This window comes from Callorhinus ursinus, unplaced genomic scaffold (assembly GCF_003265705.2).
Source record: "Callorhinus ursinus isolate GAN/ISIS: 27379988/994484 unplaced genomic scaffold, GSC_fseal_2.0 scaffold21, whole genome shotgun sequence".
NCBI lineage: Eukaryota > Metazoa > Chordata > Mammalia > Carnivora > Otariidae > Callorhinus > Callorhinus ursinus.
In genome coordinates this window covers 194,625-207,494 of record NW_027397083.1, presented here as the reverse complement: position 1 = coordinate 207,494, position 12,870 = coordinate 194,625, and the positions used below count along the sequence as shown (strand labels likewise).

At 44.7% G+C, this 12,870-nt stretch overlaps 1 protein-coding gene across 1 annotated transcript in view; it reads right to left on the bottom strand.

Moving 5' to 3' along the window:
• Positions 1–4,182: 4,182 nt before the first annotated feature.
• OSBP (oxysterol binding protein) overlaps positions 4,183–12,870 on the bottom strand; it is a 35,989-nt gene continuing 27,301 nt past the window's right edge. Inside the window, exons 10-14 of the mRNA XM_025878510.2 lie at positions 9,828–9,931; positions 8,546–8,641; positions 7,596–7,777; positions 6,642–6,862; positions 4,183–6,545 (exon numbers count right to left, since the gene is read on the bottom strand). Of these exons, the coding sequence (XP_025734295.1) occupies positions 6,403–6,545; positions 6,642–6,862; positions 7,596–7,777; positions 8,546–8,641; positions 9,828–9,931 (746 nt within the window). The 3' untranslated portion in view covers positions 4,183–6,402. The remainder of the gene's footprint in view (positions 6,546–6,641; positions 6,863–7,595; positions 7,778–8,545; positions 8,642–9,827; positions 9,932–12,870) is intronic.

The window sequence follows — 12,870 nt, the reverse complement described above, 5'->3', positions numbered from 1 at the left end:
ACTGTCAAAAAGTGGAATTGACTGAGATCTCTCCCAAAGTCTGAGAAGCAAGCTCTGCTTTAATAATATCCCCTTAATAGGACCTCCTCCTCCTATTTCATTATTTTGCATCTCCTGCATTCACACGTATACAATTGAACTAGCCCCAGCCCTAATTTAATCAGAATCTCTGCAGATGGGGGTCAGGATTGTGTATTTTGTAAACTGACCAGGTGAATATAATGTGCAGCCACTCTCAGCATCCCATTCCTGAGTCTCACAAAAATGTAGCTATTGCCAAGAGATCCATGTTTTAAATTGCTTACTCAACCTCTTCACGGGAATGGCCAGCTCAGAATGTTCAAAAATGAACCTGTCTTTCCCTCTAAACTTACTACCACCTTCCATCTAAGTTTCCCAAGGCAGAAAAACAGTTTCCTCCCTCCCTCCTTCTGCCCTCCACCTATAATCAGACCCAAGTGCTGTTCATTCCAGTTCAGTATTTCTGGAATCCCTCCACTTCTCTTCATTCTTACATTCTTCCCCAACCTCTTCACTGATCTTCCTACCTGTAAATCCACACTGGAACCCATCACCCTGCTTAAAAATCCTTCACGGGCTCCCTAGTTGAGAGCAAAAACCAAGACTTCTATCTTTTTTTTTTTTAATCAAAAAAGGAAACATCAAATTTAATTTAAAGGAAAAAAAAATCAGAAATTGTCTGAGAAAACAACAGAACAAATCAATTCCTGAAAAAAGTTCTTCATTTTGGTGATTATATTTATTGAAGGGGTTGGGAAAAAAAATTAAATGCCCTTTAGCTTAAGAATTTTTGAGTTATCTGCAATGCCAGGGTGGGGGCTCAGTCAGTTAAGTGTCTGCCCTCAGCTTCGGTCATGATCCCAGGGTCCAGGGATTGAGTTGGGGTCATGATCCCAGGGTCCAGGGATTAAGTCCTGTATCGGCCTCCTTGCTCAGCGGGGAGCCTGCTTCTCCTCTGCCCACCGCTCCCCCCGTTTGTGCTCTCTCTCTCTCTGACAAATGAATGAATAAAATCTTAAAAAAAAAGGGGGGGGGAATTTTTGAATTACCTGCAAATCAACTCATTTCAGGAGTGGAAGCATCCATGGTCATTTCTTTTTTTTTTATGGTCATTTCTTAATATCAAAATTTATGCAGGTTTCTCTTTTGAATGTCTTCTACATTTAAAGAGGCAATCATACAAAATCTCCTATATTCCCTACACGATAAATTCTTTGTTTCAGTCAAGTCTCAATGGAGGGGCAACCTAGTACAACACCATCTCCCCAGACAAAAGGTATCGGAATATTCCATTATGTGGATTTATATATCTCTTCGTATGTTTCCTCATCAATTTCTATACTAGTCAATACTAGTCACAGTTTCTTCCACATCTCCCAATATCATATTTAAATGCTGATGATGAGTGTGCAATCTGCCTCAAAGCTTTCTGTCCATTTTTCATTTTCAGTTAAATTTGCTCATCCAGGGGCGCCTGGGTGGCTCAGTCGTTAAGCGTCTGCCTTCGGCTCAGGTCATGATCCCAGGGTCCTGGAATCGAGCCCCACATCGAGCCCCACATCGAGCCCCACATCGGGCTCCCTGCTCAGTGGGAAGGCTTCTTCTCCCTCTCCCACTCACCCTGCTCGTGTTCCCTCTCTCGCTGTGTCTCTCTCTGTCAAATAAATAAATAAAATCTTAAAAAAAAAAAAAAAACAACAAAAAACTCGCTCGTCCAGGCTGAGCCTGATGAGATCCAGCAGCTCTTCTATGGTGTTGGTAGTTTGCTGCAGGTCCTCATCGTCCACCATGTTTCCAAACCCAAGACTTCTACCTTTATATGGTATATAGACTTCCATAAATTGGGTCCTTGCTCTCTCCAGCACGGTATCAGTGTTCTCTCCTTGACTCTGAATTCTATCTAGCAATTCATACAGCCATCCAAACTCAGGATGCTTTCCTAGACTTTGCTCTTCATCTTTGTCCATGCTGCTTTCTCTACTCTGCCCTTCCTTAACCCCTATTAAGCCTGCAACTCTCAACTCAGATATGTTCTCCTAGTTCTAGAAGCCTTCTCTGACATGCCTCTTTCCTGTCCCTCCCCGCTCCCCATAGGCTGGTGGCCCTCTCCAGTGCTTTCACGCCATTTATCAAACCAGGCTGTAATTGCCTGCTTATCAGAGCTCTTTCTTGTCATTTATATCCCTAATGTATGTTACATAACAGACTGGAGTCAATGTTGAGAGAAAGGAGAGAGAGACAGAGGGAAGAAAAGAGAGAGAGAGAGAGAGCCATATCTCAGGGCCAACTGGTTCTTTACTAACTTTTAAAATCACCTGATTAAACTCAAATGTGACCTCTGCCAGGCTTTTTATAGAAGATTCGAGCTCTTTAGTTCTTGCCTTTAAAGATGCCTTCCTGAGGCCACCCTTGCTCCTTCCCCTGAGGGATCCGTGTGAACTGAAAAGCTTGTAGGGAGGAAGGCCTGAGGAAAATATACTACACATTATTGTCTGAGCTTGGAAGGAAAAGCCATGAGAGGCTTGGAATGCTTCCCACAAGGCAGGGCAGATCATGGGGCAAAAGCTTTATGACTTTTAGAAGCAAGCTCCACATTTTGACGACAATCTTAGAATTTCACAAGGTACACACTTTATAGTGAATAACTTCCAAAGATTTCTACATCTCCTTCTAGGGTTCGTTTTCACTTATCTTGCCGAAAGTAGAGTAGGCCCTGAAATTTAAAGGTTTACCAATTTTGGGGGACTTCAGGGGTCCCTCACAAGGGTTATAATTTATAATTTTGCTGGGTTATCATTTTGAATCATGAGTGTGGTAGGCCCTTGGGAATCCACATCACGACCCATCAGGTCATAGTAGCCCATGAAGGGACTAAAGAAGGGATTGTTAAAATGTTTCAGGTACATTTGACTGCCCTTCTTGGAGGAAGTTTTATGGCACAGTGCTATTCAAGATGCTCTTGCAAACAGCAGGCGTCTACTGCAATGATTTTTAGCTTGCCAGAAAAAAACAAAAAAAAGAACAAAAAAAAACCCAAAACACCTGACGGTCCTGAAACTTAACCATCAAGCCCAGCAATGTGACTCAGGCAAATGACTTGAACAGATGCGTGACCTTCCTAAGAACCAGGCTAGAAAAACCATCTCTGGCAACACAGCTAATTTTGTGGACATGAGGGTCCTGAGAAATCAAGGAGCCTGGAGGCTGAACTTGAAGGATGCCCCTTCCTTCAAGGACCTCCAAAGTGGCACTATCCACGTCACTAAGCCTCTGGAAATGGAAATGTGCGTTACAGCCTGATGTGACCTAATCCAGGAGGAAATGACTTCACTGTCAGCTGCCTTCCAACCCAGCTTCTCCCAGAACACAAGGTTCTGGGAGGTCATAGACTCGGGGGTCAAACAAACCCAGCTCTGAGTTCCAACACTGTGACTAACCGATCAGCTGTGTAACCTTAGTGAATTTATTTAAATTAGGGCTTTTTTCCCCTCAGTGCCTGTCTTTGTATTTCACATGACGGTTCTAACATTTACCTCTTAAAATTGTTCAAGTGTAAGCCGGGCAATGTTCAGAATTCCTAACTCAGCACGCTGGATGCAAAGGCAGACGCTCAGCCGCAGGGCAGGACCTGTGTGCAGCCTCTCTGGGCCCCTTTGATTCCTTTGCCCACCCCCCCATCCCCCTGGAACTTGATAGTGAAACCCTGAACAAGCATCTTCACGGTCTTCTCTCCAAGGCCTTCAAATCAATACTCAATTGCTCATGTTTTAAAGTAGGGAATTTGAATCCCTACTACAGTTAAGAATCTGAGAACCTAAATGGGCAAGAGAAATTGAATTCAAGAAAACTTTTATTTTTTGAGGTGAAACAGGCCCAACATCAAAAACACACTAGAAACGATTCCCCTATACCAAGGGGGGAGACACTGATTACATTCCATTAAAGCGGAAGGGGCTGTTAAAACTCCTCTTCTGTCCACAGACCCTTGAGAATGTTGTCGAACAGTTGAAACATCTGGAAACCCATGCCCTGTTTTTCTTTCAATTTCTCACAAGGATCAGCTGCTGATTCCCAAGAACAAAGCAGCACCCGGCCAGTTCTATAGCCCCTCCCACCACCACTTCTTATCTAGTAAGAGTCAAGTGAATCAGACAAACGATATGACTTTTTAAAAATTATTTAATTTAGTAGTTTTCTTGGAAAAAAAGCAATAAGGCAAAAAAAACGAAAATATATATAGTTTTGTTTTGATGTGACTTCATTTCACCTGAAGGACTCAAAGCTTCTCCATTAGCAGGAATCGGACTGGGGATCAGGCTGGGAAATGTAGTGCAGATGGTGGAGGAAGAAAGGTGGGGGATAAAGCAGAGACGTTCAGTTTGGTTGAGAAATTCCTGCTCTGGCTAAAGCCCCAATTAGGTCACAGCCTTGGCGGGCCTCCTTGAAAGAAGCCCCAGCACAATCCCGCGCTTAGGTTGGGAATCGGGTCTTAGGAGGAAACTCCCCAGCGGTTGCCTGTCTCTCGAGTGCATCACAGCTAGGGAGGGAGGAATGACGAGGAAGGAATAGAAGTACTAATTTACCCAGTATAAATCCAATTTCCATGCAGGGATGGCTTCCTCTGGAATGATATTTCCCCCAGGACCCACACTGGCTGAGGCTCAGCAGTTAAGGAACAGAAACGAAAAACACTAACAAAAAGCATACAAGGAAGGCACCTCAATTTGTGATCCTCAACCAAGGGTGGGCTGCACAGGGGCAGATTTCTGAACAAGACAACTAAAACAAATACAGAACACAAAATGAAGGAAGCCAGGGCCCGACAGGAGCAGTTCTTCTACCCACCCCACATGACGGCACTTTCAGCCCCACGTCCTAGGAAGAAGTGTCTTTTGGGAATCAGCTGTGTGTGCTGGGATTTGGGCAGAGGCAGAATTAAACTGGAAACTACTGTCCTGACTCTCTACCCATGCTCTTCCTAACAAAAGAAGGAAAAAAGGCAGGAAAGAGTTAGGATTTCATTTTCAAGACTCAGGTAATTAGGAGAGCAGAATTTAGACAGCAGTGGGCACTCCATCATACAGAGGGACCAAGTCCCTGTTCGGTGACTGCCGGAGGTGATCCTGCTCAGGTTCTGAATCTGTCTGCCCCTAAAGGATGGAAAACAGAGGAGGCTCCCGTCCACATCAGTTATCCAAGAGAGTACCAGGGAGACAAAGGATACCAAAAAACAAGATTCTTAATGGGAAGAAGGAAAATCAAACAAAAAAATTAGATTTTTCTCTACATATATATAATATACAGATATTTAACACATTATTTGAGAGGTGGCTCCAGTCCATGGGGCTTGAGAGATGGTGAAAACTTCTGTTTCAAATTAACCCCTTCTCTCAAATTCTGAAGTATATCAGAATGGGACAGGTAATGCTTTGCTCCACACTGGGGCACAGACCCAAACTGGTATTGCGCTGAGAGAGAAAGAGAGAGAGAGAGAGAGAGAAGGGGGGAGGAGGGAGGGAGGAGCGAGAAGGGCAATGAAGAATGGGGGTGAGTGAGGAGGAACTGGGAAAGCAAAGTGGCTAGCAGTCTTTTCCATCGTGCCTTGTGCTCTCAGAAGTTCCCCATCTGAGGAAGTCCATAAAACTCCCTTGGGAGGATAACGCAACCCTCCTACAAACCACCAAAGTGGCCTCCGGTTGCTGTCAAAGACGGAGGACAGCAGAAGGGTATTTTACACAAGTGAAGATAGAAACTTCCAAGAAATGTCAGTCTGAGTATTCCGGTCTTACAGAACAGGCCCCCTTGCAATTGTTCCGACGCTGTAGTTATCTTGGGATGGATGCCCCCAGAGACTGACCCCGCGTGTGGCCCCATTTCATGACGCCACGCCTAAGCATCCCTGCGGTCATTCGCGATGCCTCCACTCGTTAAGTCGGATGTGCTCCTCGTTCAAGGAGCTTCTAAATTCAGCCCTCGCTCTGAACAGCACCAAAACGCCCCTGAATCATCACCTCACGCAGACCTTGGCTGAGCAGGATCCTACAGGGGAGGGTGAATGACATCATCTTAAAGTGGGGGCAGAGGGGAGAGGACGAGCCACGACCGCCGGGCTCTGCAGAAGGGGAGCAGCGCCACGTTCCGGCCACTGAACCCCTCCCTCCCAACACAGGGGTCTAGTGAGTCGATCTCAGTTTCAATCAGCTATAAGGCAACCAGCCAATCACCACCACTGGTGTCTGCTTCTGGTGATTGATTTGGACAAAATGATTGGTTAAGACAGACAACCGGGAGCAAAGCGCTCGGCCAGAGTCCCAAACGCCCGCCTTCCCGCACGTCTTCTGTCCCCTCCTTTGGATCCTCCTCTTTGTCGCTGCTGCTGTTTCAGAAAATGTCGGGGCACGCGGTCCAGTCCTGTTTTTCTTTACACTCCCAGTATCCTCCCCTATAAATATGGGTTAGCTCCTTGGTAACAGGGTCCTTCTTCCGCTCAAACCACAGCGCCTTATAGGGATCATAGGGAGTGCCTAAAAGGGAAAGCGGGTGAAGAAAAACAGAATGAGAGCCAGAAACACACCAAGTGATTCTCCACCCATCGAGAGAGTGGAAGACAGGTTCGTTACCATCCTCTGTGGCTTTCACAGCTTCTGCTTCTCTCTTCTTTCTGGAAAGTCTTTGCTTTTCCTCCAGGCGCTGCTTCTCAGCATTGGCTTCATCCCAGCGCCCGTTTTCCATCAGTCTCTGGTCAGGCCGCAATCGGCTGTCTGTGGGGGCGGTGCCACTTTCCCAGGCGTTGAGCGTCAGAGCAAGCTCTGAGAAGTAGTACATGTTTTCTGCATTCTTCCTACAAGTAAAGGATGAGAAAGACAAAGGGTGATGCCAGAGCCCCCTTGCTAAAAGCACACTGCCAAAAGACAGCCTCCCCGAAGCCGTTCTACAGACAGACAGACTCTAGGACCAGGGCAGGTTCCCCTCATGCAGAGACCCAGACGGGACCGCTCCCCATCCCCTCCCCTGGCGTCACTCGCTCCGGGAGTTTGCTGGGCTTCTGCTGTGCTCAGTGGAGATTAGGAAGAAATTCCTTAGGAAGAATGAAACATTCTACTAAATGGAAATTCCTTACTCTTATTTCCTTTGCTTTCTTTTTAACCTCTTTCTGGGATAATCTCAGCTCTTACTATAGACTGAACATATGAGATGACAGGGGACAAATGGCCTCCATCTTATTTCCGAATTCCAGTACGTGATCTCAGGGACTTTTATATTGCCACTGGGTCTCGGGCTAAGTTGTTAACAGGTGGTAGGCATCTTTCTCCTCTAGCTGCTTCTGAATCATTTTGTTCTAAATTATGAATATTTTTTGGCAGATGTGACTTGATTCGTTTCAATTTTCTTGACAAGGCACATTACAACTCAAATCATACAGTGACAGCCTTCTGGTAACCTCTCCAAAGGTTCTGAGTTCCCTGGCTTGATCCCTCACATAATTAAGTGGGAAGGAAAGCAGAAATGCCATCAGTACTGCTCCAAGGTTGAGGCCGAAGTATTACCTGGATAGCATGCATAGTGATACTCACGGTAAAGGGTTCCTTTTCCATAGCATGACCCTGCTTTCCTCTGCCTCATGGCCTCTCTGCCGAGCATCACCCCCATTTTCCCCAACGACTGGCTGTACTTTGAAACAATCCATTTTCTCATCCCACGTCCCCAGAAGGGCGAAGTGAACTTTTCCTGATGGATCTGTCACTTCCCCTGTCACCTACAAGGACGGAGAGAGGGCTTTGGAGTACAGCCTTCACTGTGGGTTAGCTTACCGGACTAGTCTGGAAACAGAAGTCCTACGGCCAATACTGGTGAAATTTTGCTACAACAAACACCACAGAGCACCCAAATTATTTTGGTATACTTTTTTGAGCTGCTTAAAATAAATGAGCCATGAGTTGGGGTTTCATCATTTTGTTGTACAGGGATTATTGTTGCAATGATATATGCAGGAAAATGATCTGAATGGTCCTCAGAATTATGGCATTTTCTTCTCTCTCTGATATTCTCTTCTCTCTGGTATTTCCTTCTTTCTTCAGAGACAGCCACAAACAGATTTAAATCCCCAGATCTTCTTCACTCTCCATCAAACTCAGGACGCAATTCCGCTGTGGTGGTGACGCAGGACTTGTGCTTAGACCTCACAGGGGTCAAATCGCCCACCCTTCTTCCTGAAATCCTACTGGTCCTTCCTGTGTGTTCCCATTTTCAATCTCTCCTTGCTCTTGACTTTCACTTTCTTACTTAATGTCTTTACCAGAAAAGACAATGATTTGGTTTCGTAATGCAATCTAGTCCCCCTTCCTGCTGATTTTCTCCTTTACTTCTCCTTTTTTTTTTTCCAAATCACCACATACATATTTAGGAGATATATACATACACGTTTGGACTATCTCTTCATCCATCATCTACACCAGCCCCCGAAGAGTAGGATTTCTAAGGGACACACACTAAGGAAAAACATGTAAACTCCAACTTCTCTTACCTTTCTTGCTACATCACGAGAGAAGTAGCTATAAGGAACAAATTTAAGATTGCACTTGTCTCCCGTCTTGTGATTCACAATATCAATTTCACCAGACTATAAAATAAAAAGCATCATGGATTGATTTTATTAAGACCGGAGGACTTGAATATCTGCCAGACCCCATGCCTCATAATTCTTCACTTTTCCATCATGTACTCTCAGACTCCCTTGCTTAAGGGTCTCAGCCGACCCCGAAAAGCTGTGAAATCCCTTTGGAACCTTGGTATTCCGGGTTAGGATCAAGACCAAACGGCCTTCTGGCTTTCTGTCAATCATGTGTCATGTGTTAGGCGGCATGATTTGCCTTTCAGCACATTATGTTAATATTCACATAATAATTTACCTTTCCCAAACCAATCCCCCACTCATACCCTTCATGAACTCTGTGCTTAAATCAAAGTACTCTACTTACGATTCCAAGGTTACATATGGTGGGCCTTTCTACTTTTTATTCATTTTCTCCTCCTTTCTATCTTCTAAATCCCAAACCACGTTAAGACTCAGCTTGGGGTGCCTGGGGGGCTCAGTCAGTTAACTGTCCAACTCTTGGTTTCGGCTCAGGTCATGATCTCAGGGTCATGAGATCAAGTCCTGCATTGGGCTCTGTGCTCAGTGTGGAATCTGCTTGAGATTCTCTCTCTCTCCCCTCTCCTTCTGCCCCTCCCCTCGCTTGCCCCCGCCTCTCTAAAATAAACAAATATAATCTTTAAAAAAAAAACAGTATTCCCTTTTCTGACTTTATTGCAACCACTGTCTTAAGAGCAGACTGACAATTAGATGTTATCTTAGTACAGCTCTTAACACTAACGTATTTTGTTAATACTTTTCAATCTGTATGTACTTGTCATGTTATCTTCAATGATACAATAATTCTTTGAAGGACAATGTCTTATCTGGCTTTGTATCCCCAAGACCTAGCACTTTGCCTAGCAGTAAATGTCTGATGAATAATGAAAGGATGAAGAGTAGGAGCCGTGTTCATTATTCTGTTGTACTTTCATAGTAGCCAACACAGCCCTGGTAGAGTAGTCACGGAATGAATGTTATAAATTGGTCATTTACAAAAAATAATTTGTGGTATAGAAACTTGAAAGGTCGGGGTGGGCTTCTGGCTGAGAGCAATTCCTTAGGAGAAACAGGTAAATCCATAACAACAGTCTGGGGCCAGTTCACACGTCCTTGATACTGCACAGACGTACCTACGAATGTATTCTTCTGAACTTTGGGCACCTTTGCTTACCTGATCTATCCACAACTTGCCCACGATAATGTTGTGCACCGTTGTGGTAACCTTCTTCCAAGTGTAATGGTGCCCAGTTGCATGGAAAATACAGTGGATGCTACCTGGAAACAGAGAAAGGTACACAAATTAAGTCAAATATTAGAACAATAGCACCATGTTAGCTACAAATAACAATGGACTGATTTTCTTCTATCAATATTTTTTACTTTTAAAAGGAAAACAATAAACCAAAAAGGATTTATAGTCTTCTTAAATGTTGGAAGCACTGATTGAATTTTTTCACTTCATTTTTAAATTTATTAATAAACTATAACTAAATGATGACAAACACTGACTACTGATAGAGCTTAGCTAGGAAGCAATATTCTGCCATTGCAGAAATAAAAATGAAAGCAAAACTCCAATCTTTTCACCAACTGTGCCTGCCATACAAGTTGCAAACTTTACAGGAACAGGTCAAATCTGCCCCAACATGAAAAAATAAAATTGAACTGCGGAAAGGAGCACACATTGGTAGTCAGGCCTGAGGGCCAGGCCCTCTTGTTAGTAACTAGCTGTGTAACCTTAAGTGAACCACTTTTCGAAGGGCATTAACAGTAATGGAGTAGTGGACAGAGCAGGGGCTTTGGAATCAGGCAGAACTGGACTGAATCCTGACTCCAACACTCATTAGAGGTGTGAACCTGGGCTGTATAATAAAGAATCTGTCTGGTCTTTGTCCATGGTTCCCGGGAGGGAACCTCTAAACCCTTGGACTTTCCCAAGTGATAGCAGTATCTGTGTTATTCATGGGGGCCCTGATAGTTTATGCCAGTGAGGTAACATGTTGGGCCCCTGGATAGCTTATGCTCAGGATGAGGCCAGGCCAGAAAGATCAACCATGTGATAAGAGACTTGGGGCCTTGAATCACTTGCTATTAGCCGGACCTCCTGATCTCCTGGGAATGGTATTCCCTTCCCTCCAGGGAGGGAAGGAGACCTGGGTATTGACTGTAGTCATGTGGCCAATGGCTCAATCATGCCCACCTAATGAAACCCTAATAAAATCTCTGGACAATGAAGTTTGGTGCAGCTTCCTGGTTGGTGAACACATCAATGTGCGAGGAGGATCATGTGCCCTGATTCCATGGGGAAAAGCATGGAAGCTCTATGTTCAGGACACTTGCAGACCTTGCCCTGTGTGTCTCTCCATTTGGCCGGTCCAGATTTATACCCTTTATAATAACTATGATAGTGAGGATAGTTCTTTCTTGGGTTCTATGAGTCATCCTAGCAAATTATCAAAACTGAAGCCAGTTGATCAGAAGAAGTACAGAGGGCCTGGGAACCCGCAAACTTGTGGCTGGCACCTGTGGTGAGGGCAGTCTCGTTGGAGCCTGTGCCCTGGACTTATGGGGTCTGCCTGAATCTGGGTGGTTAGCAACAAAATGCATTAGAGTACTATATCCTGCATATGTTTTGTAATTTCCCTAGGCCTCAGCTTTATTATCTGTAGACTTGGGATAAGCACACTTGGGATAAGCACACCTTGTTGTGCAGTAAATACAGTTTATCTGTGCAGTAAAATGCTTGAAACATAATGGGCACTCAGGACATAATAAGCTTCTCTTGTCCCTATGAGTTCATTTCGCATACCAAGCCAAAAAGTGACGTGAACAGAAGTGACTAGAGATTCAAAATAATTAAGAACTTATACATATATATAAGAACTATATATATACATATATGTGTATATATTTTTTAAAGATTTTATTTATTTATTTGAGAGAGAGAGAGCACACGCACATGTATGAGTGGGGGGGGGGGTCAGAGGGAGAGTGAATCCCAAGCAAACTCCGTGCTCAGCGTGGAGCCCGATGTGGGGCTCGATCCCACGACCCCGAGATTATGACCTGAGCCAAAATCAAGAGTCAGATGCGTAACCAACAGAGCCACCCAGGCGCCCCTCTATGTCTATCTTTATATACATGTTGACTAATACAGTCAGTTACAGTACCAGGATAAATCTAAGCTCCCTCTGCAACCACTAATGAACAGAAGACTAATTATGTGTCTTTCCTCTCTTTCTCGTACAAGAGATTAAAATAGCCCTGCTGGCGGCAGCGGCAGTGATGACAACAAGGCCAAGGACAAGAGCAGTGGCTCTGCTGTCAGCACGTGCTGTGTCCCAGGCACCGGGCTATGCTCTCAACTATTAGCTCATTTGATCTTCACAACCACCTTTCAAATATCTCTGCCACCTAAACATATGCTAAGTTTCCTGCTCAATACCTCTTCCACCGCGACTGCCGTCTAAAGCCACCATCAGGGGCATCTGGGTGGCTCAGTCGGTTAAGCGTCTGCCTTTGGCTCAGGTCATGATCCCGGGGTTCTGGGATTGAGCCCGGCATGGGTCCCTGCTCAGTGGGGAGCCTGCTTCTCCATCTGCCTGCCGCGCCCCCTGCTTGTGCTTGCTCACTCTCTCTGACAAATAAATTAAAAAGTCAACTTTTTAAGTCAACTTACCACACTGTCTAAAATCTCTCAGTTTCTTCCCACTGCAATGAAAACAAAACTTAACTCCTTTCCCTGGTGTACAAAACCCTACAAGATCTGGCCCCTGTCGACTCCTTGGATCGCACTCGGGAGCTGCTGTGGCCTTTGCGCTTCTCGAGCATACTAAGCTCGCTCCCCTCTCAAGGGCCTTTATCTTTAAGGGGTTCTCTCTGCTGGGACACTCTTTTCCAGATCTTCTGTTTGGCTTTTCATTAGTTAGCTCTCTCCTCAAATGTAACCTCTTCAGAGAGAACTTCCTTGGTGACCTTGTCCAAGGAACCACCACAAAACACATTCATTTCTCCACCACTCACCCCTATCTCTGCTTGCTCTATTTCTTCATAGAATTACCACTATATAAAATTAAATAATTATTGACAATAATTATTATCTAGGTGTCTGTTTACTTTTATGTCTGCTTAAGAAAAGAATGCAAGCTGGGGCATCTGGGTGGCTCAGACGGTTAAGGAACTAGCTCTTGATTTTGGCTCAGGTCACGATCTCA